The sequence below is a fragment of the Hyperolius riggenbachi genome, chromosome 9 (assembly GCF_040937935.1).
Source record: "Hyperolius riggenbachi isolate aHypRig1 chromosome 9, aHypRig1.pri, whole genome shotgun sequence".
In the NCBI taxonomy this organism is placed as follows: Eukaryota; Metazoa; Chordata; class Amphibia; order Anura; family Hyperoliidae; genus Hyperolius; species Hyperolius riggenbachi.
Genome location: NC_090654.1, coordinates 260,820,621 through 260,848,605, shown reverse-complemented (window position 1 = coordinate 260,848,605; position 27,985 = coordinate 260,820,621). Strand labels below are relative to the sequence as shown.

Here is a 27,985-nt window from a genome sequence, read left to right as displayed (position 1 = left end):
TGTTGATACACACGTTCTCTACACATCAGCGGCGGTTTACGGACATTAGATCCGGAGCAGCCCTTTACAGGCTAGCAGGCTGCCACAGAGCTGTGCGCATCCCGTTTTGAATAACCTCCCATGTGACATCTGATGTGGATTTTGCTCATGTTTTAAACTTTTTAAATAAATGTGGGTGTAAATCCCTTGCACTTTTACGCTATGTTGAGGCGTTTTCTTTGGAGGTGACGATTACTGGACTACAAGTGCCCTGCTGTGGTTGCCTGAGGTGGCTGAGGGGTGGCCAGTACCCCTATCGCGCTGATGGGCCCGTTTGGCCAGCAGATCCGGTGAGTCCTTTCATAATGGGGGGAGTGTTGATTGATCCAACCCCCCCCCCCCCATTCATATGCCTATGAAGTGCCAACTACTGTATATGACTTGATAGAGAGACTGATATACGCTGAGCACTGCACCCAATTTTCCTACCATTCCCACCTCCTGATAGCAGTCATGTGACGTCACACAGACCATGATGGACAAACACGTCCTGACCGTTGCTTCGGGTTGTTTTTTGTTTGTTTCTTTGTTCCTTTAAATAGTTTACAAAAACTGCAGCATTAGACTTTTTTTTTTTTTTTAGCCATTCTTTTATTAAAATTTTGAAAATGAATCACACGAACACATCTGTGTGTATAAAAATGTAAAGTAAAATAAAGCTTTTCTGAGTAATTACAGTGTAGACTCCGGGTTTGTGCCATTCTCATCCTTCCTGGGCCGTTTCTCTGCTGGCTCATCTGGAAAAAGGGGGAAAAAACGATTTATTTCAAGGCAAATGTGTTTCGGTTTTCATTTTATACAAATGAAACAACTCTAACCAATGCCGTTCAAAGTAAAGCAGATACAAAAGGACTACAGTATGCGACGTAGAGAAGGACCAAACTTTTCCCTCATAACAAAGTAAACCAGAGAAACTGCTCTGACTTTCTCTGCTATACAAAGGGAGCTTCAGGCAAGTAAGCAGTGGCAATACTGCAAGTTGTTTAATAGATACATTATTAAATTAATAAATTAAGTACATTCATTCACCACTATAGCAAAAATCTTTGGCTTTCTTTTACTCCTGTTGTCATTCATGTAATAATAGCAAAATAGGATGCTTTAAGAAAACCAGAGACAAATAAAAAGCCTGTTTTTTTTACTTACCCGGGGCTTCCTCCAGCACCATAAGCATTCCCGTCCTCAGGCGTGCCTCCCGCAGTCCGGCAGGAATCCTCCGTTCAGCTGCAATCAAACCCCGGTACACGGCTCAGTCTGACTGAGTGACGTCAGCCGGGGCCTCCTGCGCTTGCACAGAAGGCCCGCGCATGCACAGAAGGCCCTCTGCTGACTTCACACAGCCACTTACCGGAGCAGATTGCAGCTGAACGGTGGCGCTGAACGGGGCTGGAGGAAGCCCTGGGTAAGTAAAAAAAAAACATGCTTTGAATTCATCTCTGGGTCACTTTAAAGGCTTAGCATCCACAAGGCAAGGGCCCTAGTGGGTGTCAAGGGGCCCACCAGCCACCTTCTCTGACCTCCCTCCACTTCAGCTTACCAACAGGACCACACGGGGCCCTCAAATCTACTACCTTGCCTAGGGCCCCATTACATCTTACTCCATCTCTGCTTAAAGGGAAACTTAAGTAAGTAAACAAGCCAGTTTTACTTAGGGCCCCTCTCCACTAGCAATCGCAATTGCTAAATGCTAGCGCTTGCGCAAGTCACTAATTTTTTTATGTGATTGCAATTTTGCATATGCAATGGATTACATTGCAAAATCGTGGTAAAAATCGAGCCTTAGTAAAAATCCAAGGTAGTGGAAGTAGAAAATACATACCGCGATTCCTATGGTATCTTGCAGACACTAGCGATTTGCTATTTAGCAGCGCAATTGCTGCAAGTGGAAAAGGGCCCTGACTTGTAGCTTTTACCGGTCCCTTGGCAGTCGCCCTGTGGCCCGCACCGGTACTCTAGGAGCCTCCAGTTCCCCAGCGTGCCTCAGTTTAGATTTCGCCGGCTGAGCATGTCGCCGGCTACTGCGCCTGCGCGGCCCTGGTGTCCTCATTCTCACTCCCGGCACCCGGAGGGTCCTGCGCAGGCGCATCAGAGATTTACTCGTCCTGGGCCAGCGCAGGAAGCTCCCAGTGATGGGAGCGCAAGCGAGGATGTGTGTGGCCAGGGCTGCGCAGGTACAGTGGCCGACGTCAGGCTCAGTTTGCAAAATTGAAACTGAGCCGCTGCGGGGGATCGGAGGATCGTAGAGCACAGGGCGACTGCAGGGGGTCAGTAGAAGCCACAGGTAAGTAAAACTGGCTTTTTTACTCTTCCTTAAAGTGAACCTAAAGCCAGTTAAAAAAAAATTAGATTAACTCACCTGGGGCTTCCCTCAGCCCCCTGCAGCCGATCGGTGCCCTCGCAGCTCCGCTCCGATGCCTCTGGACCCGCTGGCGACGACTTCCGGTTTCGCCGTCACCGGCTGACAGGCATGGGAACGCGAGTGATTGTTCGCGTTCCCAGCCTGTATATCGCCCCCTATGCTGCTATTGCGACCTCCTGGCCCATAGGGGGCGATATACAGGCTGGGAACGCGAACAATCACTCGCGTTCCCATGCCTGTCGGCCGGTGACGGCGAAACCGGAAGTTGTCGCCGGCGGGTCCAGAGGCATCGGAGCGGAGCTGCGAGGGCACCGATCGGCTGCAGGGGGCTGAGGGAAGCCCCAGGTGAGTTTAATCTCATTTTTTTTAACTGGCTTTACGTTCACTTTAACCACCTTAGCGGTATGGACGAGCTCAGCTCGTCCATTTCCGCCAGAGGGTGCCGCTCAGGCCCTGCTGGGCCGATTCTCTCCAAATAAAAAGCAGCACACGCAGCCGGCACTTTGCCAGCCGCGTGTGCTACCTGATCGCCGCGTGCAGCGGCTAAAGAGGGTCCCCCCAGCCGCCCGAGCCCTGCGCAGCCGGAACAAATAGCCGGAGGCGGCTGACGTCAGGACGTCCATGACGTCACTCCGCTCGTCGCCATGGCGACGAGGAAAGCCAAACAAGGAAGGCTGCTCATTGCAGCCTTCCTTGTTAATTCTGATCGCCGGAGGCGATCGGAATTATGCTTCAGGAGCGCCCTCTAGTGGGCTTTCATGCAGCCAACTTTCAGTTGGCTGCATGAAATAGTTTTCATTTAATTTTAAAAAAACCCTCCCGCAGCCGCCCTGGCGATCTCAATAGAACGCCAGGGTGGTTAAGCTTCCCTTAAACTCAGTTTAAGGGAAGCTTAACCACCCTGGCGTTCTATTGAGATCGCCAGGGCGGCTGCGGGAGGGTTTTTTTTTAATTAAAAAAAAACTATTTCATGCAGCCAACTGAAAGTTGGCTGCATGAAAGCCCACTAGAGGGCGCTCCTGAAGCATAATTCCGATCGCCTTGGGCATAAAATCAAAAATCAATTCTTTATTTTTATCTGGTAAACAAGTAATAAGGATGCTAACCAGGCGAGATATTTCTCCCACCCAGCATGGGTATGTGTAAAAATACACCCCAAAACACATTATACTACTTCTCCTGAGTACGGCGGTACCACGTGACACTTTTTTGCACCCTAACTGCGCTAAGGGGCCCAATGTCCTAGGAGTACCTTTAGGATTTCACAGGTCATTTTGAGGCATTTGGTTTCTAGACTACTCCTCACGGTTTAGGGCCCCTAAAATGCCAGGGCAGTATAGGAACCCCCAGAAATGACCCCATTTTAGAAAGAAGACACCCCAAGGTACTTCATTAGGAGTATGGTGAGTTCATAGAAGATTTTACTTTTTTGTCACAAGTTAGCGGAAATTGATTTTTTTTTTTTTTTTTTTTCACAAAGTGTCATTTTCCACTAACTTGTGACAAAAAATAAAATCTTCTATGAACTCGCCATACACCTAACGGAATACCTTGGGGTGTCTTCTTTCTAAAATGGGGTCACTTGTGGGGTTCCTATACTGCCCTGGCATTTTAGGGGCCCTAAACCGTGAGGAGTAGTCTAGAAACCAAATGCCTCAAAATGACCTGTGAATAGGACGTTAGGCCCCTTAGCGCACCTAGGCTGCAAAAAAGTGACACGTGTGGTATCACCGTACTCAGGAGTAGTAGTATAATGTGTTTTGGGGTGTATTTTTACACATACCCATGCTGGGTGGTAGAAATATCTCTGTAAATGACAATTTTTTTTTAATTTTTTGGGTGCCCGCAAGGGGCAGATTAGGGTCTGATCTGGGTAGCAGTGACAGGGTGATTAATAGGTGATCAGGATGTGATTAGAGGGGAGAATAGATGCAAGCAATGCACTGGCGAGGTGATCAGGGGGGGTCTGAGGGCGGTCTGAGGGTGTGGGCACGTAATTGGGTGCCCGCAAGGGGCAAATTAGGGTCTGATCTGATGGGTAGCAGTGACAGGTGGTGACGGGGGGTGATTGATGGGTGATCAGTGGGTGATTAGAGGGGAGAACAGATGTAAACAATGCACTTGGGAGGTGATCTGAGGGCGGGTCTGCAGGCGATCTGAGGGTGTGGGCGGGTGATCAGGTGCCCGCAAGGGGCAGGTTAGGGTCTAATCTGATGGGTGGCAGTGACAGGTGGTGATTGACAGGTGATGAATGGGTGATTACAGGGGAGGTTAGACGTATACAGTACACGGGGGGGGGGGGGGGTGATCAGGAGCCCCCAGGGGGCAGTTTAGGACCTGATCTAAAAAACAATGTTGACAGATAGTGACAGGGAGTGATTGATGGGTGATTAGGGGGGTGATTGGGTGCAAACAGGGGTCTGAGGGGTGCTGTGAGCGATTAGGGGGCGGGGGGTTGCAGATCAGTGTGTTTGTGTGCTTACAAGGAGGGCTGCCTCCTGCCCTGGTGGTCCCTTAATCACTGGGACCACCAGGGCAGGAGGCAGCCTGTATAATACGCTTTGTATACATTACAAAGCATATTATACGCTTCTAACGCGCCAGATCGGGGGTTAACAACCCGGCGGCGCTAATTGGCTGGCGGGTTGACGAAGCCTAATGCCGGCGGATGCGTGCGCATCACTGTGCGCAATCCCCCGCGATTCAGTCCCCCAGGTGCCGCCGCCAATTGGCGTTACGCGGCCCTTGGGGTGCCACTTTGCCGCCGCCAATTGGCTATGGGTAGTCGCCAAGTGGTTAAGGTTTTACTGCAGGGGAGTTCAAAGGGTCTGGCTCATAGCGTAAAATACAGAGTGTAGTTTGTAAACTGCCAATATAAGCGAATGAGGCAATGTTATAAAAATGGAGCTATATAACTGAAAATAAAAATATGAGGTGCTTTTGTTTGATACTAATGTTCTATTAAATATCCGTACTACACTTACAATTCATTATATCATACATTTTTTTTTTTGCTTCAACAGCAGAGCTATGTGTGGCGTGTCCTGCGCTGGTCTGGGACTGATAAACACGCAGTGTGTGTCTTCTGCCAGTGTTGAGAGGACACCCTGTTCCCCACTGACACCTGCACATTGGAGAAGAACAGAAGAAACATTGCGTACCGTCCCGGCAGCAGACACAGCACATTGTTACTCCTGTCACATCCACATCAAAGCGCCACACTAATCACTTCTGCATTCTACTGATTATTATGTCATACATGTGTTTTCACCACTGATGTCCTATTCTTTGGAAGTGGCTGCAGTTCTCACAAAGTAACATTCCTTCCCTGCATCCTACCACCTATATTTAGCATCTCTGCCTCTCCCAGGTGTCCCCTGCCTCTGTGACAATGGAGGCTACAGCAAGATGGACGCCAGAGCCCAGTTATGCAGACGTTTACGGCCTTCTGCGCGTTGCTCCTGGTAACCAGAGATCCCAGCTGTCACTGTTCTCCACTAGGGCAGACAATGACACAGAGGATGGGTGCAGTGGGGGATTCTGGCTTCCATCAGGCACAGAATGAGAAGCTTGGTGAGCAGGCTATAGTGGGAGCTCATCTGTGCTGACACTTTGTGTTCCTGTACAGAGTGTTCCTGGCAGGAGCTACACAGGATTAACCTCCCCGACACCATGTAAAGGCAGTTGCTTCAGCAGACGACTCTGGGAATCTACAGCCGCTGATGTCATAGGCAAACACATAAAGACAAAACACAAGCTTATGCAATCAGCTCGGTGATTTGTGCAGCAGCCAATCAAATGCCTTCCCTGGTAGGGAAAGTTTTAGGAGTTGTGCAGAGAATGAGTGAGGCTCCTATTACACTGTGGCAGCTGAGTTTTGCGGGGTTCAGAAATACAAACCTGCTAAACTTGGCCTTCACCAACAAAGTGACCATGTAGTCAGGAAGGATGCACAGTAGAGCAGCATTGCTGCCTGCAGCCTGACAGCTTCCTGGACAAGTCTGACTTTCCTGATATAATGAATTGATTGTATGTGTAGTACAGCTAAGATATAGAACATTAGTAGCAAAGGAAAGAGTTGGACATTGTTTCCAGTACAGGAAGAGTTAAAGCATAGCAGAGACGAAGCACTCATGTATTTTACCATATATATCAGTGGGAACATTAGAGAAAACACCTCCACTGCTCTCTGTTTCATCCTTCACAGCTCAGCTTGCCCGTTATCTGCTCTGATAAAATCCCCGACTGAGCATTCAGGCTGGCTTTGCTCAGGAATCATTATAGCTGAGTCAGTCTTCTCTGATGTCTATTCAAGCCCAAGCCTGCCCCCTTCTGGCTCTGCTTTCCTGTTCTGTATATTTGCAGCATCACAGAGAGGTGTGATGAGATAGGAGGAGCTACTAATGTAAGGGTATATAGAAAAACTTTTTTAATCTATATTTGTTAGTCAGAAGAGGTTTTTAGAAATGGTGATTTCATTTTGCACACAGCCCACTAAATAATATGCTTTTCTGATTAACTGTGTTTTGCATGGAGTTTTAGTAACAAAACACAAAAACGGCACATCAGAGTGGCAAAAATACCAGGTATAGTTATTTCGTAAAACCTGTCGGGGGGTATGTTTATTTTTTACCAAAGCGTTCATCTCTGGTTTCTTTTAAACACTTCAGTTCCTATGTAAAGGAGCTTTTCTGAGCTCTCTGATTTAACTTGGGTTAGAGACCGTCCTATTTTCTGAAGCACTTATACATCAAACAAACAGTGGCAGGCAGCTTTAGATATGATTTTACAGCAGGGGAGTTCAAAGAGTCATTAGCTCTGCTTGTTCTATAGTTCAAAATACAGAGTGTGGGTTGTAATTGCAAATATGACAGAATGATGCAATGTTATAAAATAAAAATATGACACTCTTTTCTATGCTACTAATGTTCTATTCATTATCCGTTCTACACATACAGTTTATTATATCATACTTATTTTTTTAATGTCATTGTCACTTTAACACCTTCACTGCTGGCACTACAATCATCATTCAGTACTAAAGCATTGATATTGCTGTTCGTGGTTTACCTGACATTACTTTTTACTTATATAGCACCAACATCTTCTGTAGTGCTGTACAGAGTACAGAACAGACAATAGCGGGGAACCTGGACACATATGTAGTTCAATGCACAGCATAATCAGGACATTCAGCAATACACACACAAATACATACACAGTTGTTGTGTGGTTTGAATCACCACCAGTACTGGTACATGTCTATTAGATAAAGCACAGCAGAAACAGCAAACACTAGGAGGATGATTGTGCCCTTGCGAGCTTATAATCTAGAGACGGTAGTGGGATGAAGACACAAAGTGGTTTGCGGGGTTAGCAGGGTTAAGCTCTAATTAGTGCACACTGAGAGGGTGTGTGCGGGGGGTGGGGGTTAAACCTACCCAGCAGACTTCTTTTTTAACCTGTCCCACAGTAACTTTGGCGCCCAGATACTCGGACTACCTACTCTACAGGCACTTTTTACTGACCTGAGGAAGCGGCTGATGGCTGTGAAACGTGTTGTCTAGTGCACCAATAAAATTGATTTCTTAATCTGAACTTCTACTTGTGTCCATACCGTGTCAAACATCTACAAGGTAGGACGACTTTACCTTGCTATTGTTGTATCCTATTGCATAGAAATTTATATAAGAAATTAATCTAGCATTGTAGCGGCCACCTGAAACCTAGACCGGGCGCCTCCAACCTGATCTGTCCCACGCTGCGTTCCATACCGCGTCACGTGACTACAAACACTTCCTCCTTTCCGGGTTGAAGGAGGAAGCGTAGTAGTCACGTGACGTGGCTTGGAACCCTGCACTAATTAGGAGGATGAAATCAGAATGAAACTCATTTGGATTTCATCCAAACTTTATCCAGAGCTCATTCGAGGCAATCAGCCTCTAATTCTAACTATAACAGGCTTGTCTGAAGCTGTGCATTTTAAGGGACACACAGTTTGTTAAAGGAGAGGGAAAGCTTTCTTTCTGTGCCCAATATTTAACTGCATGTGTACAAAAAAGAAAGTTAAAAAAGCTTGGAAGAAAATACATTTTTTCTACCCCTTTGACTAATAATTATTGGCATATTTGTTGTTTGATTATTATCAATGCATTAGTATATTAATTAAAATTATTTTATTAAAATGTATTAAAATGATTGCTTAAAGGACTTACGAGGCCAAATTAGTCAAAAAAGTTAATTACATGTATAATCTTTTACGGCACGGAGGACGCCGTCCGCGCCCTCCGTGCCGATCCGCCGGGTCCCCCCGCTCATTAGCCCCCTGGGCCGGCTCCCGACCCGGGTCGGGCTCCCCTGCCTCTCCCAAAATGGCCGCTTCCTCTGGCCGCGGCTGCACAGTCCACATAGCCGCGAGTGCGGCTGCGCAGCTCTAGGGCCAACCCCCCTGATCCACGCTACAAAGTGTGGATCGGGGGGGTTGGCCCTAGAGCTGCAGAGCCGCACTCGCGGCTATGCGGACTGCGCAGCCCAAACCACAGAGGATTGCCGAGGTGCTGTTCTATCGCTCTTGAATCACTTGTGTAAAATATTCATTTGTGCAGTGTATCAGAGGATGCTACTTCTCCGTTCACTCTAATGAAGAGCATTTAAGTTCCTACACAATGGGCAGGATCCACAAAGCTTTTTCACCTTATCTAGGTTACATTTTAAGCTCCCAAAGATCAAAAATATAATATGAACCTCTTGAGGACCAGAGGTTTATACCCCCCTGGTGACCAGGCCATTTTTTACAATTCTGCACTTCACAGCTTTAATAGTTTATTTCTTGGCCATACAACTTAGCACCCAAATTCATTTTACCTCCTTTTTTTTTTTTTTATCAATTTTTTTTTTCTAAATCCCTATTTATTTGATTCCCCCCCACATTAGCCCTAGAATGCGATCCATACAATACACTACCCATACCTAGGCATCAGCTTATGTATGGGATTACATTGTGAGCCGTTGTTAGGGACAGTTAAGTGAGGCTGTCCCCTGTACAGGGCTGCGCTAGATCGCAGAGCTGTACACAAACATTTGCTTTGTATTGTTTATTTCAGCCTGCCAGCCTCAGCTGGCAGGCTGATCGCCGCAGCCCCGCTCTGTTTACAGCTCGAGCGAGCGTTCGTTCCCTGCTAATCTCGCGAGGAACGAGATGGCGTTAATTGGCGTTAGGCAGACCTGAGAGCACCACTCTCCCAGTGGAGAAGATTAAGGTAAAAAAAAAAGTAATATTGAAATGAAGTTAATCAGGAACAACTTAGTGATTATTTTGCGTGTAAATGTGCTGAAAGGTTATTTTTTATCAAATAGGTGATAAATACAGGGAGTGCAGAATTATTAGGCAAGTTGTATTTTTGAGGAATAATTTTATTATTGCACAACAACCATGTTCTCAATGAACCCAAAAAACTCATTAATATCAAAGCTGAATATTTTTTAAAGTAGTTTTTAGTTTTAGCTATTTTAGGGGGATATCTGTGTGTGCAGGTGACTATTACTGTGCATAATTATTAGGCAACTTAACAAAAAACAAATATATACCCATTTCAATTATTTATTTTTACCAGTGAAACCAATATAACATCTCAACATTCACAAATATACATTTCTGACATTCAAATCAAAACAAAAACAAATCATTGACCAATATAGCCACCTTTCTTTGCAAGGACACTCAAAAGCCTGCCATCCATGGATTATGTCAGTGTTTTGATCTGTTCACCATCAACATTGCGTGCAGCAGCAACCACAGCCTCCCAGACACTGTTCAGAGAGGCAACCACAGCCTCCCAGACACTGTTCAGAGAGGCAACCACTGTGCAGCAGCAACCACAGCCTCCCAGACACTGTTCACCATCAACATTGCGTGCAGCAGCAACCACAGCCTCCCAGACACTGTTCAGAGAGGTGTACTGTTTTCCCTCCTTGTAAATCTCACATTTTATGATGGACCACAGGTTCTCAATGGGGTTCAGATCAGGTAAACAAGGAGGCCATGTCATTAGTTTTTCTTCTTTTATACCCTTTCTTGCCAGCCACGCTGTGGAGTACTTGGACGCGTGTGATAGAGCATTGTCCTGCATGAAAATCATGTTTTTCTTGAAGGATGCAGACTTCTTCCTGTACCACTGCTTAAAGAAGGTATCTTCCAGAAACTGGCAGTAGGACTGGGAGTTGAGCTTGACTCCATCCTCAACCCGAAAAGGCCCCACAAGTTTATCTTTGATGATACCAGCCCAAACCAGTACTCCACCTCCACCTTGCTGGTGTCTGAGTCGGACTGGAGCTCTCTGCCCTTTACCAATCCAGCCACGGGCCCATCCATCTGGCCCATCAAGACTCACTCATTTCATCAGTCCATAAAACCTTAGAAAAATCCAGGGCTGTGGAGTCGGAGTCGGAGTCGTGGAGTCGGAGTCGTGGAGTCGGGCAATTTTGGGTGCCTGGAGTCGGAGTCGGAGTCGGGAAAAAATGCACCAACTCCGACTCCGACTCCTAATGAATTTGTAACTGTAATTAAAATAGAAAATATGATAAAATGTTCTATTTCTCAGATAATAGTCATTAAAAATAATGTATATATACAGTAATAGCTGTGCTTAGTCCACAAAAATGAAATAAACCAATAAAAATTAGTTACTTGTGCTGCTTCAATAAAGCAGTCCCCGTATTGTTAAGGTCAGATATACATATCTGATTGTGACTGTATATATGATGAGTACACAGGAATCTCTTATATATACTAAATAACATCTATGCTGTAAGAATAAAGCCTGATGTGTAGCTGTGTCACTAATAGAGATGGTCAATGAGATGGAAATAATTCTGCACTGATGCTGATTTATGCAAATGTATGCACTGAAATCAAATAATTTGATATGTTATTAAAATTTGGTTTGGTGACTACAAATTAAAGGGTACCTGAGACGGATGAAAAGTAAAGTTTTATACATACCTGGGGCTTCCTCCAGCCCCCTTCAGGCTAATCAGTCCCTCACTGTCCTCCACCACCCGGATCTTCTGCTATGAGTCCTGGTAATTCAGCCAGTCAGCGCAGTCCGGCCGCATACCACTCCCACAGCCAGGAACATTCTGCACCTGCGCAATAGTGCTGCACAGGTGTAGTATGCTCCTAGCGGTGGAGTGTGTTCATGCGCACTACGCCAGACTGGCTCAAGTACCTGGACTCATAGCAGAAGATCCAGGTGGTGGAGGAGGACAACGAGGGACTGATTATCCTGAAGGCGGCTGGAGGAAGCCCCAGGTATGTACAAAACTTTAATTTCATCTGTCTCAGGTTTACTTTGTTACACAGTAGTACTATACTCTACATATGCACTCCTCACAGAGCTGCAGGGAATCCACTGAGAATGCTGTGCACATTGAACACAGAGGTGTTGTCTGTTTACAATCTCCTCATTCCCCTGCAGAGTACCTGCACATCATTCTTACATGTACCCACACTTACATTGCCTAGGGCCTGATAGATGTTCTTTGTTCCGGTTTGTACCTTTTACAAGTACTATTACTAAGGACTAGTTTTAGTCTAAAGGGAATAAATATAGTAGTCTACATATCCTTCTCACTTCAGTTGTCTTGTAAAATTCCTAAGCGTTGGCAGTTATGAGACGAATTTCATGTTACATACTTTTAATCAACAAAATTGTAATATGCAAATTAGAGGAGTCGGAGTCGTGGAGTCGGAGTCGGTGGAATCCTAAACTGAGGAGTCGGAGTCGGAGTCGGTGGATTTTTGGACCGACTCCACAGCCCTGGAAAAATCAGTCTTGAGATATTTCTTGGCCCAGTCTTGACGTTTCAGCTTGTGTGTCTTGTTCAGTGGTGGTCGTCTTTCAGCCTTTCTTACCTTGGCCATGTCTCTGAGTATTGCACACCTTGTACTTTTGGGCACTCCAGTGATGTTGCAGCTCTGAAATATGGCAAAACTGGTGGCAAGTGGCATCTTGGCAGCTGCACGATTGACTTTTCTCAGTTCATGGGCAGTTATTTTGCGCCTTGGTTTTTCCACACGCTTCTTGTGAACCTGTTGACTATTTTGAATGAAACGCTTGATTGTTCGATGATCACGCTTCAGAAGCTTTGCAATTTTAAGAGTGCTGCATCCCTCTGCAAGATATCTCACTATTTTTGACTTTTCTGAGCCCGTCAAGTACTTCTTTTGACCCATTTTGCCAAAGGAAAGGAAGTTGCCTAATAATTATGCACACCTGCTATAGGGTGTTGATGTCATTAGACCACACCCCTTCTCATTACAGAGATGCACATCACCTAATATGCTTAATTGGTAGTAGGCTTTCGAGCCTATACAGCTTGGAGTAAGACAACATGCATGAAGAGGATGATGTGGTCAAAATACTCATTTGCCTAATAATTCTGCACTCCCTGTAAGTCATTTATGAGAAGTTTTGAAAATAGAAACCAATGCCTGGCCTAACCACCAGCCCTTAGGGCTGGTTCACACTGCAAGAGCTTTTTCTAAACGCTTGAGATTTGAAAAGCTCTTCCTAATGTAATGCTATGTGTGTGATCTCACGTGAGCAATGTGATTTTATAAAAATGTTCCATAGCATTGCATTAGCAAGAGCTTTACTAATAAATAGCACTAAAAAAGCTCTTGCAGTGTGAGCCAGGCCTGTTATTCACCCCTGGTGCTGAATCCAAACAGTACCGGCCAAAATCTTCACCAATGCTCTATGTAGCAGCCAAACACTGACGTCAATCAGTCAACGCATCCGATATCGGCGCAGTGCCGAGTGCCTGATTTGGGCACCCGGAGTTTAAGTTGGCAATAGCCGAATTGAACCGTTTTTTGGCCCACGCTTATAATGAATGGACTCTTATCATAGCTGAACTAAAACTGGTGCCCCAAACAAATCCCGTCTGCCAAATACAGTGCCACATTTGTAATTACAATGCAATTTGATCATCCTATACCAACTTTTGTTTTCAACTAAGTATCTCCTACAATGTCTGCATGTATCAAGAGGCACTGTAATGACATGTAATAGAATGTAGTAAACTGTTCAGGATACCCAATTTTACAGTCATTTCCCTGATTTCAGTATCAGACTGACACTAATCTATCTATCCGTATCAGTATCTATCATGTAGCCCAGCCCTGCCCTGCCGCCGTCCCTAAGTGATGTTTAGACGAGGCTGATTAGCAATGCGGAATTCTTCCCTCCCGAGCATTCTCGGAGACCAGATGTATTTTGCACTGGCTTCGGAACTACCAGTAAACAAACATTCCGCAGAGATCTACCTGACAAGACCAAAGATGTCACCTCTAGTGATAAATTTCAAAGTGTAAATCAGGGAGAGGAAAGCTTTTACAATGGGCAAACACTGACTAAATCATTTATAAATGAATATTGTAAAAAAAAAAAAAAAAAAAAATAAGCAATTTTCATAATGACATTTTCACTACAGTTCTGCTCTAAAGCAAACCTGTGGTGAAAAACAAAAACGTACTCAGCAAGCTAGAGGGAAGCCTGAGGATGATCCAGAGGCTGGCAATGTCCTCCTTGACCACATCGCTTCCTGGCAAGCACTCTGTTATTCTTAGCGGCTGCTCTCCCCTCCATGTACGAGCGCAGCCGCACTGCACCTGAGTGGATCCTGTCTGCACCTGCGCAGTAGCAAGATACCACCCCACGCATGCGTGGACAGGACTCACACAGGTACAGTGCGGCCACGCTCATACTGTGTCGGGGTGTGGCCACAAGAGTACTGGACTATCCAGACGCTTCCTTCTTCTAAGATAAGTATCTAACTTCTGATGACATTTTCACTTTAATCTAACTTTAAATCACTGAACGGACTTGCTCTTTGCAGGACTTACCTTCAGCTTCTGGCTTGCTTGCAAACAGCACCTTAGCCGGCAGTTCGAAGCTTATACACATCATCTCTTTATTAGGGGCCACGTTCCTCACCAGATGTACGGAGCATTCTCCCAGCTCAGCTCCTAAACTGGCCTCGGCCATCTCCTTAATGTCCTTCTCAGGGTTGTCCTCCTTGGAGAAGCCGTAGCAGTGGATGGTTGGCAGGACAGGCTCGCTGCAAGGCTCCACATCCAGAAGCTGTTTAAAGGCATCCAGAAACTCCACAGCCATAGCCGGCAGGTTCATAATGATGTGAAGGCTGTTCTTCTTCACCGCGCTGAAATATTTGATGTATTCTGGCAGTTCGCTCTTCACAACCGTCCTGATAAACTCTCGCCCATCAACATTGGACACCTGGACTCTCTTGTCCACTTTATTCAGCTTGCAGTTATGAACAAGCCACTTGTAGGACTCCGGGTTCAAGTCGTTGGCATAAACTATGCTGTTTTTTCGAGCCGCAGGGATGGTGAAGGGGCCGACCCCGGCAAAGACGTCAAACACCACATCTCCGCTCTTCAGAAGTCCGGTGATTCGACTGTGCTCCGTCCCGAGACGAGGATTCCAGTAGACTTTGGAAAAATCAAATTCATAAGTGGCTCCATTCTCCTTTACCTAGAGTGAGAGACACGGTAACTGATCTGCACAGATTTAAAGCGAATTGTGCAATATTTTTTAAAGACATCTTAAACAAACCTCCCCCTAACGGAGATTCATAAACTGCATGGGCTTTAGGGAGTTCTCCGTAGTCCCCCTGTCTATATGGAAGCCTCCATTTTCTGTGTCCCATATAACAGGTTCAAATTACCACGGTGATATCCTGTCTGCCCGGCCGCTGCGATGCATGCTGGGAGATTACTTCACCTTGTGTAATTACATCAATGAGCTCAATCACATCAATGGTAACTACATCTCCTGGCATGCATTGCGAAGGCCAGGGACGAAGGACTAAGCTGCAGGAGCCTTCATCACGGGGGCTTGTTTCTGGTGTTAGTCAGACACTAAATAGATCAGCAGGGCTGCCAGGCAACTTTTATCGTGTAAAAGGAAATAAATATGGCAGCCTCCAAATCCCTCTAAGTTCAGGTGTACTTCAAGGGGGAACTAGCTACAGGCTAACTGGCTCAATGGCTTTTGGGATTAATCCAGCCCTAAGCTAACTACTCATGGCCGCACGGTGGTAGTTTATGGAGAGTCTGATACCCTCCTCCCAAAGAAAAAAAAAACACCTCTGTGAACGCCACTAAGAAATGCAACTTAAAGGGGAACTTCAGCCTAAACAAACAGTGTCATTAAGTTACATTACGTAGTTATGTTAAAAACGTAGTTGCGTTTTAAAAGAACAGACAAATGTTTGTAATTTCATGGGGGCAGCCATCTTTTTGGTTGAAAGGAGGTGACAGGGAGTATGAGACACAGTTCCAACAGTCCTGTATCCTGATCACCCTTCCCAGCTGTGCGCGCTAGGCTCAAATCTCAAATTTTAAAAAAAAAATTTGCACCAAAAAACAGCAGAAGGAAAACAACATCATCAGAAATCCCATCATGCTTTGCACAGCATCAGGGGAAAAATGCCCAGGCAGATTTCTTCTGTGCAGCTATAAATGAGGCTTGGGTAAGAAAAACAAAGTTCTGATGCTGTGAAACTGTTAAAGAAACACCAAGCCTTTTCAGTACTGCCGAGTAGATTTTTAGTCTGGAGGTTTTAGTAATGCTTAGCTGGCTGCTGGTGGCAATGGAAGGATCATTTTTAGGAACAATAAGACTTGTGCATCACCGATCTATATTTATGGAACTTTCAGAACATCAGCAGAATTCCCCTGAATGTCACAAACCTTTGTTAGCATCCTGTCCTCGCCAGCCAGAACCTCCATCTGAAAGTTTCTGTATGCAGAGTCAATGGTGTTGGTTTTGTTAACAACAGACAACAGGCCGTGATTTTTATCCAGTATTACTTGTCCTGTCAAAGGAAAAGGAGTGATCGGTAAGAAAGTCAATTAGACACGCGTTTCCTCTATTAAAGCAAACCGTAATGACCACAGACATGAGATAATTGTGCCTTATCTGACCGACTGCTGCTACATTGCTTAACGATCATCAGGACTTGGCTTCATCACTCAGTCAGGGCATTCAAACAAGTCTTCCAGTGAATCTCATTTAGGCAGAGAATCCAGAGTTGGGTCAAAAGCCCCAGAGCTTATATATTGAAACACTAATTTAGCAGTGACCGCTGTCATATTACTATCCTAAACAACTCACTTTAAAGCAGGGCGAACCATTCCATACAGCCTGGTAGCCAGGGCTACTCAAGACTGATAGCTGGCTTCTAATTGGATAGACAGGCTTCTGAATACAGTTTCTTCCACCCCAAAGTGTAACTACCACCAAAATTAAGACTCCTCCCCCAGCTGCCACCCCCCTTCCATGACACTGGGACTTGCTGGGAATAAGCAAAGCCATGTTAGTAGCAGCAATCTGCTTTTCTAGTGGGTATGCAGCACAGCTACACATTTGCTGTTAAAAGACTTGCTTTAACTACTTCGCATCCAGACCTTGTTTCCCACTTATGGACCAGAGCAGTTTTGACATTTTAGCTATGTCTTTATTTAATCAGCAATAACTTTATCCCTACTTATGACACAGAAATGAAATATATATTTTTTTTTCAAGACAAATTAGGCTTAGATTGTATGCCATTTTTTCCCTCAAACTATTTGGTTTTCTATGAATTTAAATGGGAAAACAAGGAAGGAAAAAAAACAGAAAACACACATTATCTCAGTTTTACCAATTCCAGTTTAAAAATAAAAAGTGCTACTGTAGATAAAAACCACAAATCGTTTTTAGCTATTCTTACCGTTTATCAAAAAACGTAAATTCCTGTCACAATTTATGGTGAAGATATTTGATTCTGAAATAATCCTACAGAGTGTATTTTTCACTATGAACTGAGAAAATAAAAGTATTTTTAATGGTAAAAATCAATCTCATTAGCTCAGGAAACATATATTCCCGTTCACCAATTAGTGCTGCATCAGATAGTGCCAGAAATGTGCACGGGAGGAAGCCCAATCCTGCACAGCAAGCACTGCTTCTGCTACAAGACGTATATCTACTTACTCGTGGCTTAGATGAAGTCACAGAGGACGTAGATATACTGTAGTGGTGGATAAAGTGGTTAAAGGGAGCCCGAGGTGGGCTCAAAAAATGGAAAAAAAAAATGCAGACTACCTGATCCACGGGGCTGAGCGGATCAGGTAGCCACAAAAACCGCCGCTCCTGTGGGCCGCAATGGTCCACTTTTACTTGCGTGACCTCTGGGTCACGATGCTGCGCTGAGACTGTGTTGTCTCTCATAACGTGCAGGGAAGTGGGGGAGTGGCAGGAGGCATGGAAAAAAAGAGAGAGAGCTGCCCAATAGAAAACCCTGCGGCGGCGCGGGGGGGGGATTAAAGAGCCATGTCATTAGTCAGAGGACATGCCTCTGTGTCCCAACTGCCCCCCAAAAGATCCACCTTGGGTTGACTATAAAGCGGATCTGAATTCTTGCAATGGAGACAAGGAGAACACTGAGATATCAGAGAACGGCCTGTCTAATTTTCCCTTCTCAGCAAACAATGAGCTAGTGTAATTTGACCTGCCAGCTGTCTGCCAAATTCTGAGCTAATATGTAAACATAGGATGTTAACCATTTCTGTGCTCCCAGGATACCAGGAAGTAACTACACTGCTGAATCTCCGTAGGAGTTCTATAAGCTGTAACAAGGAAATGTTTTTCTTTAAAGCTTATTATGCTGTTGCTAATTTTTTACAGCAGAGAGGAAGTTTTGAGTTCAGGTCTGCTTTAAAATACAATATTCTCACTGTGGGGCCGATTGACAGAATAGCATTAATGCTGCGGTGCACAGACTGTGCACGGCAATATTGCCCTTACTGCCAGCAAGTACCGTAAGTTACGTTATTAGCGCGACCCATGGTATTTAAAGAGGAACTCCAGTGAAAATAATGTAGTAAAAAAGTGCTTCATTTTTACAATAATTATGTAAAAATGATTTAGTCAGTGTTTTCCCATTGTAAAATCTTTTAAAGCCCTGATTTACATTCTGACATTTATCACATGGTGACATTTTTACTGCTGGCAGGTGATGTAGCTGTTGCTTGCTGTTTTGGCAGTTGGAAACAGGACTAAACAGCTATTCCCCACAATGCAACAAGGTTCACAGACAGGAAACTGCCAGGAGTACCACGGTCCTCAGAGTTTCTTGTGGGAGGGGTTTCACCACAATATCAGCCATACAGAGCCCCCTGATGATCCGTTTGTGAAAAGGAATAGATTTCTCATGGGCAAGGGGGTATCAGCTACTGTTTGGGATGAAGTTCAACTCTTGGTCACGGTTTCTCTTTAAAGGGATCCAAGCAGCTCTTGGCTTCAAATAGCTGCAAGGGCTGCCATTGTTCAGAAGCTCAACCCCTGCTGTTTTACAACTAGCATTGTCCAGGCTAGGTGTGAAATTCTTCAACTGTAACTGATGTTTTCTGTTTGAAGTACAATGGGGGTTTGTTTGTGGTCAATTAAGTCTAATGAGGTGATTTCTTATCTGTGTTCCACCATCTACTGCTCATTGACTGCAGGTCCTTTACGGACGGACAAAGTGGCTATTTTAACCCTTAGATGTAAAAAAATGAGGTAAAATTAAAGTTATTTTTAATAATAAACCACATTTTTAGAATGCATTTTTAATTTGCTATAGAGCTGCTCTGGGTGTTAAAAATTATGCTCGGTTCACTTTAAGTAGCGCAACTGTTGCAACGGTAACGTGCTGTACTAATAATGAGCTTGACCGTTACTAACGTGTGTTTCCGTAGCAATGGTCCTGCTACTCGAGAGCCGCGGGTCGCGCTAACTACGTAAGTCGCTGTACTTGCTGGCAGTACTAAAGGTAATATTACTGTGCACAGTCTGTATACAGTCAATATTACCGCTATTTTGTGAATCAAAAGAGCATCACGAGTTTCACTGCACAACCATTCATTTACACCAAGGGTCCCCAAACTTTTTCGATCAAGGGCAGGGTCAACATACTGCTGGGGGGAGAACTCTAAGCATCAGTCTTGCGCCGCCTGAAGATCACACGTCTTTGTGCACCAGACAGTGAAGCATACCTAGGTGACAACCTGTCTTCCAGTTGGACAGCAGTGTCACCTGATGCAGAATTGGATTGGAAGCCAGCGAATCACTGTTTGCTGGCTTCTACAGTATGTGGATGAGCGGTGCCAGCACTGCTGTTCTAAATGCGAGCTGCCGATATTTAAAGGTGCAGTGACCCGCATCTATAAGTTATACATTTTGTGTTGGGGCCCCAGTGAAAATGCCGCATTCAGCCTGCGGGCCGTAATTTGAGGACCACCGATTTACGCCTTTCTCAGCTACCCCACTATGTTTTGAATCGACCTTGGCTAGGGTCACAAACAGCAATTTATGAAAACCGGGAGAATTTGAGACCAATGCAGATCCTTAAAGGATATCCGTAGCAAGAGGACTATGGAGGCTGCCATATTTATTTCCTTTTAAACAACACTGGTTGCCTGGCAGCACTGCTGATCTATTTGGCTACAGTAGTGTCTGAATATAACCAGAAACAAGCATGCAGCTAATCTTGTCAGATGTGACAATGTCAGAAACACCCGATCTGCTGCATGCTTGTTCAGGGTCTATGGCTAAAAGTATTAGAGGCAAAGGATCGGCAGGACAGCCAGCAATTAGGCAATTGGTATTGCTTAATACCTCTCACTTCAGTTGTCCTTTAACATAGAAATCTACCCCCCCCTGATCCATTTTTTGCAATCTAAGCAGACAATTTAAAGAGCAACTACAGTATGTGCTCGGGCAGAGCTGGTATTTGTCCCTTTTGGTGAATTTAGAATTGGTGAATAAGAAGTTCAACCACTAACCCGCTGACCTCTAAGAGCTACCAGTCTGGAACCCCGCCCACCCACTGGCAAAACCGCCATGGCAATTTCTGCCTGAAGCCTTTCCAAAAAGACAGAAGCACTGAGGCCACCCTCACCTGTGTTGTCACAGCCTACCCCCAAACTTGGCACCTTCCAGGGTGGGCCACGGCAACAAAGGTAGTGGTGGCCGCAGAGCTGTCTCCTTTGGAAAGACTTCAGGCAAAAATTGCCATGGCGGTTTTGCCAGTTGGTGGGTGGCCTTTAGGGGAAAAATCGTCACAGCGGTTTTGCTAACGGGGGAGGGTGGCTTTCAGAATGCCAGCTTTTACAGGCCAGCGGGTGAGTTATTGTAAGAAACACGGTAGGAGGCCCCCTTTATATCTAGTATCAAGTACATATATGTTATGAGTAAATGGATCTTACCTCCTTTAAGGACAAACCACAAAGTATAAGTTTTTTTCATGCACATAAGACAAGGCGTTTCAGGGGTGCTGGCCCGATTCCTCAGGTCAATTCAAAAGTGCCTTGTTAGCAGTAAACACGGACATGAGCACCACCTCTTGTGAGTTATTGCAGTTTTTCCTGCCAATTTTAAGTTTACTTACCACTAGGTACAAAATAAAATCTAGGCCTGAGCACGCTATAGGCGCTCTTTAAAAAAAAACAACAACACAGGATCAGTTACATAATCTAACCTGGGTAAAACAATCCCATTATCATGTACACATACCAATTAAATTCTTGTACGGAAGCTGGTGGTCTCGCAGGTTCATGTGAGCAATATGCCCTACTCGACTGAAACTAGTCGTGACATCCTGACCCTTTGGTAGAACAGCCTTGAGAATCTCATCGGTCTTAAAATGATCATAAGTCACTTGCAAGTCAGCCTGAGAAATCTGAGGGCTGATCTGAAACTTTTCAAAGAACTCGCGGTCTTGTTCATTGAACGACTCCTCCGATGTGACCAGTAGCGGGTCCAGCACAATGTTTTTATGATCCTCTTCGTCAGGCACGTCCATGACTCTTTTCAGTTTTGGTCTGTGAATCAGCTTCTGTTTAAGGGTCTTCACAACTTTATTGAGGATTTCCTTCTTGACTTTGAGCACAGGGACCTGTATGGTTTTGGTGAAGGCCTCACGATCCAGTTCAGTCATCCCGCGCACATTGGGATTAGGAGAGAACAGGCCAACTTCCTCACACTCCTCCGCTGGAGTCTCTGCCATGCTGGATAAAGTGCTTCTCCAGTGGAATGTGGTAAATGAAGGACAAGAAGACCAAGGAACTGAGGCTTTACAGCTAAATTTATTCAAAGCGGCAAAACCATGATGAGACAAGTTAGCAAACTGGTTGAAAAACCTGAAAAAAAGAAGAATACTGTCAGTATATTTTTGCATATACAATTAAAGTCAGACCAGAGAGAAAATAGACCCAGCACCGTCTTCTAATGTAATCAAGGCAGTGCTGTGTGCATTTCTTCACTGGTCTATGTTTTTGCCCCTGGAGGCAGTGGGACAACCATAAGCACGTCATTCCTTGCTGGTTGGGTGCTACCTAACTTCCACCTATACAATTCAAGCAGATCTTTTGGCTAAAATAAAAACAAGCCAAGCCTGAGGAGCAAGAATATTATACTTACCGTCTCCCTGGTAGCCCCAACTCCAATAGGTTTTTTGATATATTGACCAAATACACCCCTTTCCTGCTGATACCTAAAAGCCAACCTACATTAATATAAGAGTGAACAGAGGCGCCAGCAGGATAAAAGGTACTAAAAAGTTTAAAATTCCTCAGGAGGTGGTGGTGGACTCGCCTCCCTGAAGTAGACAAGATACTGTCCGTTTTTATACAACAGGTTTATTTATATACTCCAGACAACCATGCAACACGTTTCACAGGTATATTCCCGCTGCCTCAGGCAATAACAAATAGGAGTACACGCAGTACAGTCTCAAGGTCACGATAAGTGCCTCTGTCTATATATCTCTGAATAATCTCTGCAAAACAGTAGAAGAAACAAGAGCACTCCATTGTTGTAATAACTTCTTTACTTAAAATATTACGCTTTAAAAGTTGCACTTACAGTGTTTTAAGAACAAATGCGCCTCTCAGGCCTGCCAGCCGTCCTCTTCAGCCCTGTGCTTGGCCAAAGTGCGGTGTCTCTCGGCGTGGAGCGGGTTGCACGACGCATTTCGGCACTAACCACGCCTTCGTCAGCTTGACCTGACGAAGGCGTGGTTAGCGCCAAAACGTGTTGTGACGTCAGACGAGATGAACAAGCCTCGCCCACCGCAACCCACTCCACGTCGAGAGACACCGCACCTGTTGCTTTGGCCAAGCACAGGGCTGGAGAGGACGGCTGGCAGGCCTGAGAGGCGCATTTGTTCTTAAAACACTAAGTGCAACTTTTAAGGCGTGATTTAAGTAAAGAAGTTAATACACCAAAGTAGCGCTCGTTTCTTCTACTGTTTTGCATAGGCTACTGGCACCACCCAGTAGGGCTGCACGGTTTTGCAGTTTTAAACCGAAACCGCGATTCACGTGCAGCCGATTTCAGGATCGTCAGTAGCTTCGATTTTGGGAGCCACTGATTGGCAAAAGCTGCGACTAGCAGTGAATATTTATGATTGTTAATGAGCCGGGCAGCAGGGGGAGGGCGAGTCCAGTCCAGAGCAGCACACAGTGCCACAATAGCTAGATAGAGATGGTATGACGGAGGAGGTAGGCGGAGCTGTACAGAGGGTGGTACAGAGTGATTGGTGGTGCTGTGTGCTGCTCTGGACTGGACTCGCCCCTCGCTGCCCGGCTCATTAACTCATAAATATTCACTGCTAGTCCTAGCTTCTGCCACGCCTCCCCCTTCCAACAACATGGAGGGCGCAGTGATGCATGATTATATTTACATCAGCTGGCCCCAGGAACTGCCGGGAGGGAAAGAGGAAGAGCCAGCGCGTTAACAGCAGCTGCTGAAAGTGACGAGAGCTAGCCAGGAGGAAAGGCAGCGCTGTAAGGTTAGACTATTAGAAGGAGGGGCTCTGAACTCTTTCCTGTCCTGGCACCTCTGAGCCCCACTTCTGTGCTCCGTACACAGATGTCTCCCTCTCTGCACACTTGCTTATAGAAGCAGTGATGGTTTTCTGTCCCTCTCCCTTCACTTCCTAATGCCGCAGCGCTGGTGTTCTGTCTCGATGCTACGGGTGATGGTCTGCAGGTAATAGATCACCCACTCCTACCCCTCATTGCCCTTCTCACATTCCTCAGCCTTCTCGCACTGTTATTTATAATACTTTGCACTTTAACTATTACCCTGCTGGAAGCTCTGTGGCCAGATTAACAAGTTCTCTCGTACACAGTCTGCCTCAATTGTCATCAAAATGCTCTTTATTTATAGCAGGATCTTATACTGGAGGCGCTTACCTGGCTAAACTATACTGGGGGGCATTGTGAATTTAGTGCTAAAGCTCGATTTGAAGAAAATCGTGAAAAAAAAAATCGAAATCGCAATTTGAGAAAAAAAAAAAAAAAAAAAAAAAAAAAAATCGCAATTTCAATTTTTTCCTAAAATCGTGCAGCCCTACCACCCAGCACCCGGAGCAGCACCTTAAGCACCCCAAGTCTTCAAAAGTGTGAGGGCAGCGCAGGAATAGTTCTTTCTGCACATTCTAGGAGACCCTGAATAGTTCTGAAGGGGCCCAGGTGAGCTAAATTTTTACCCTACCCATTGAATCACAATGCCCACATGTGCAGGTGGAAGCCTAGTACTAGGCTAGGTTCACACTTGGTTTACATACATTGTCATCTCATTTTTTTATTTATATAACGGCAACATCTTCCATAGTGTGCATAGTACAAAGCAGCTATTGAGGAACAGATATATGAGAAGTTGTCACAGCGCTTTGCTGATCCCCAGCGATCATACAAGCAATGAAACGTTACTGAAAAGCTCCCCAGTGTGAACCAGCACTTAGGCTTTTGAGTTTGGGAGGATTAGTCTTCGACAGAGGCAATATGAAGGTTGATACAGTGTAGACTAGCCCCCATGATTTAACTGAATTCCTTGGCACACCAGGGACTCCAGATTTAAAGGACAACTGAAGTGAGAAGAATATGGAGACTGACATGTATTTCCTTTTAAACAATACCAGTTGCCTGGCAACCCTTTTGATCTATTTAGCCACAGTAGTGGCTGAATTACACCAGAAACAAGCATGCAACTAATCTTGTCAGATCTGACAATAATGTCAGAAACACCTTATCTGCTGCATGCTTGTTCATGGTCTATGGCTAAATGTATAGACAGAGGATCAGCAGGGCAACCAGGCAACTGGCATTGCTTAAAAGGAAATAACTATGGCAGCCTCCATATCCCTCTCTCTTCAGTTGTCCTTTAAAGAGGTACCATTTCCCATGAGAAATCTTTACTGGTACTTACATATCCTGCCTGGAAAGTTTGGCAGCCTTTTGTTAAAGTTCTTTTTGCTCCCCCATGAATACCAGAAAGCTGAAAGTCTTGGCTTTCTGTTACACTGGGTCCTGAGTCAATGCGATGCCCCATTCCCAAGTTAGGGGGGTTTGGGTGATGGGTGTCCCCTGAGACACCCTGCGATGCCTTGGGAACTGGGCATTGCATCGACTCGGAACCCAGTGCAAAGGAAAGCCGGGACTTTCAGCTTTCGAAAAATGGTTAGACCTGGCTAGGGGATCAAACAGAACTTTAACAAAAAGCTGCCAAACTTTCCAGACGGGATAATACCTCTTTGCCTTTTCTTAAATAGATAATCAGGGGGCTGGGTCTGTATGGCTGATATTGTGGCGATACCCCTCCCACAGTGTGATGTCAAAACCATGGTCCTGACAGTTTGCAGTCAGTAAACTTTGTTGCATTGTGGGCAATAACAGCCTTTTCCAACTGCCAAGCAACCAATATCAAACATTTGGTACAGATCACCTGGCAGAACTAAAGATGTCACCACCAGTGATACATTTTAGAATATAAATCATGGAGAGGAAAGATTTTACAATGGGCAAACACTGACTACATAAACTATATATGAATATTGTGACCAACAAGCAATTTTATTCATTATGTTATTTCCATTACAGTTCCTCTTTTAAGTTTACACATCAATTACCGTAAATTAATGAGAGGCTGGAGCTGCTACCACCACTTTTGAGGGGGTGTTCTGCTCAGTAGCATTTGTATGCTATTTTGTCGGGTATACTAAAATGTTGGAACAGGGGCAGTCCACAAACGTATGTCTCCAGCACCCTGTTCAAACAAGATATTTTTTACTCAAAATTTGGAGTCCCTGTGACCCACCAGAACCCCTCAGGGACTCCTAGAACGACTCTCTCCAAGAAATCCCGCTGTGGCAGCCGCCCATTGACAAGGGATCAACAGCAGAGCAGACAGTCGTGCACATGCCTTGGCCCAGAGAAGCAGCGGCTGAGGAAGCCTCTTCACAGAGCTGACACTGCGCATGTCCGTGACGTCGGCTCAGCACTACGGGACACAACACCGGGCCTGGGTGTGCCATACTGATCGCTGGGCATCAGAGTTCACCGGCTGCCGCATCCACCAGACTCACCTCATGTTCTTTTGCCGCCATGCTTGCACGTCATCCTACTGCGACAACGGGCAGTGCGGGCGGCGCGTGACGCGCAGGGATGGATGCCGCCCAGTCATGTGACGAGCCTGTAAACAGGAAGCGGCTTGTGCAGAGCAGGCAGATCAGAGCTGTGCTGCTGAGTCCATGGCATATAGGGTACAATGCCCAGTGCACAGCCCAGCATCAACACCGACTATGGGCACCATGTATCCAGCACAGATGAGAGCACCCCACTGCTGGGCAGACAGGTGAGCCTTTGCCCTCCTCCTGTCTTATCCTGTCTTTTTTCTGTCTCTTTCATTTCCTTATGTTTTTCTGCTTCTTTCATCCTGTCCTGTCTTTCTTTTTCATCTCTTTTTTTTCCTCCTTTCTCTTTTTCTATCCTTCCCATCTATCTCACTTTTCTCATTCTCTCCCTTACTTTTGGGCCGATGTGGTGAAGTTTTTGCAATTTTGACAGATTTTGCAACCGGTTGCAATAGTTTATAGGTATTATTTTCAGAAAGTGCCATTATTGACTATTGAAAAAACAAAACAAGATCTACTTACCTGGGGTTTCCTCCAGCCCCTGGCAGCTGATCTGCCCCTTGCCGCAACTTCAGTGTCCCCTCCATTGCAGTTGGCAACCTCGCCAGGTTGACATCTTCTGTGCCTGCACGAACATGCAGCCGCAGTAGCTCCAGGCATCGTGGGCGTGATCGCGAGCGGTGAGGCTGCGTGCAGTCGCAGAAGATGCTGACCTAGCAAAGTCGGCATCTGCAATGGAGGGGACTCCAGAACTGCGAGGGACAGATCAGATGCCAGCGGCTGGAGGAAGTCCCAGGTAAGTAGATCTTGTTTTTTTGTTGTTGTTTTTTTTCCCCTCGGACCTGTCCTTTTAAAGCTATTAGTATCAGAAAATGCAACCCTCCTCTGCCAGGCAACTAATAAAGCCCCCCCTCTCCCCCAAGGGAACTAATAACCCCCCTGGCCTTAAATTTGTCACATTGTTGATCAGGCATGCACTTGACAACAATGATTTTCATCCGATTTCATTGCAATAATAATTGAATCAGATGCTTCATCGGCTGCCAACTCGCCTGATGTATGGCTACCTTAAAGGGACACTAAGGAGTGCCTGAATTGAAAAGAATACACTTACCTGGGGCTTCTTCCAGCTCACTGTAGGCGGTTCCTGGCTCCTCCCCTCCAGCCTGCACCGGGCTCCGTTTTCCGTGCATGCGCAGACCTGTCACGCCGGCCGCCGTGATGACGCAAAGCGGACGGCGTGATGACGCATTGCGTCATTAACCAGGAAGAGCCGGCCCGACACCCGGCCCAGGTGATGCCGGTAACGAGGGCCGGCGGAGGCTGTAGGAGAGGAGCCAGGAGGACGCTGGGGGACCTTGCCGCCTACAGTGAGCTGGAAGAAGCCCCAGGTAAGTGTATTCTTTTAAATAATTTTGGCACTCCTCAGTGTCCCTTTAAAGCTAGTCATACATTGGTCAATATCCACTGATCCAACTAGTGATTACTACCTGATTGAAAACTAGTGATTACTAGTGATTACTACCTGATTGAAAAACGATGGAGGGCTCAGTATAGTACATTGCACCAATTGATCTTTATCAGATTTTAAGTACACCTAAACTGAGAGGCATATGGAAGCAGACATATTTATTTATTTTTAAACAATACCAGTTGCCTGACAATCCTGCTCATCTCTTTAGCTGCAGTAGTGTTTGAATCATACACCCGAAACAAGCATGTAGACTATCCAGTCAGGCTTCAGTCATAAACGTCTGATCTGCATGCTTGTTCAGGATCTATGGCTTAAAGTATCGGAGGCAGAGGCTCAGCAGGACAGCCAGGCAATGTGCATTGTTAAAAAGGAAATAAATATTGCAGCCTCCATATCCCTCTCACTTCAGGTGTACTTTCAGCATTCACTATGGCTCCTGCTCAGTCTTTCTATCTTTCGCAATTGATCTGATGTTTGCTGATTGCTCATGTAGATCACTGGCAGATTCAGTGATAAAAATGGGCAAAAATTGGTTTTATTGCCACCTAAAACTACATACACATTAGCTTTTATAGTCTGAAGGT

General features: G+C 45.5%; 2 protein-coding genes across 2 annotated transcripts in view; one reads left to right on the top strand and one right to left on the bottom strand.

The window, feature by feature from the left end:
• Positions 1-625: 625 nt before the first annotated feature.
• On the bottom strand, positions 626-25,980 carry TRMT5 (tRNA methyltransferase 5). Its single transcript, XM_068254423.1, has 5 exons — positions 25,880-25,980; positions 21,025-21,650; positions 16,179-16,303; positions 14,307-14,958; positions 626-776 (listed from the first exon to the last, which is right to left on the bottom strand). Exons 1-5 carry the CDS (start codon positions 25,882-25,884, stop codon positions 712-714), a joined length of 1,473 nt encoding a protein of 490 aa, XP_068110524.1. The 5' UTR covers positions 25,885-25,980; the 3' UTR covers positions 626-711.
• SLC38A6 (solute carrier family 38 member 6) overlaps positions 25,831-27,985 on the top strand; it is a 110,557-nt gene continuing 108,402 nt past the window's right edge. Inside the window, exon 1 of the mRNA XM_068254424.1 lies at positions 25,831-26,148. Within this exon, the coding sequence (XP_068110525.1) occupies positions 26,062-26,148 (87 nt within the window). The 5' untranslated portion in view covers positions 25,831-26,061. The remainder of the gene's footprint in view (positions 26,149-27,985) is intronic.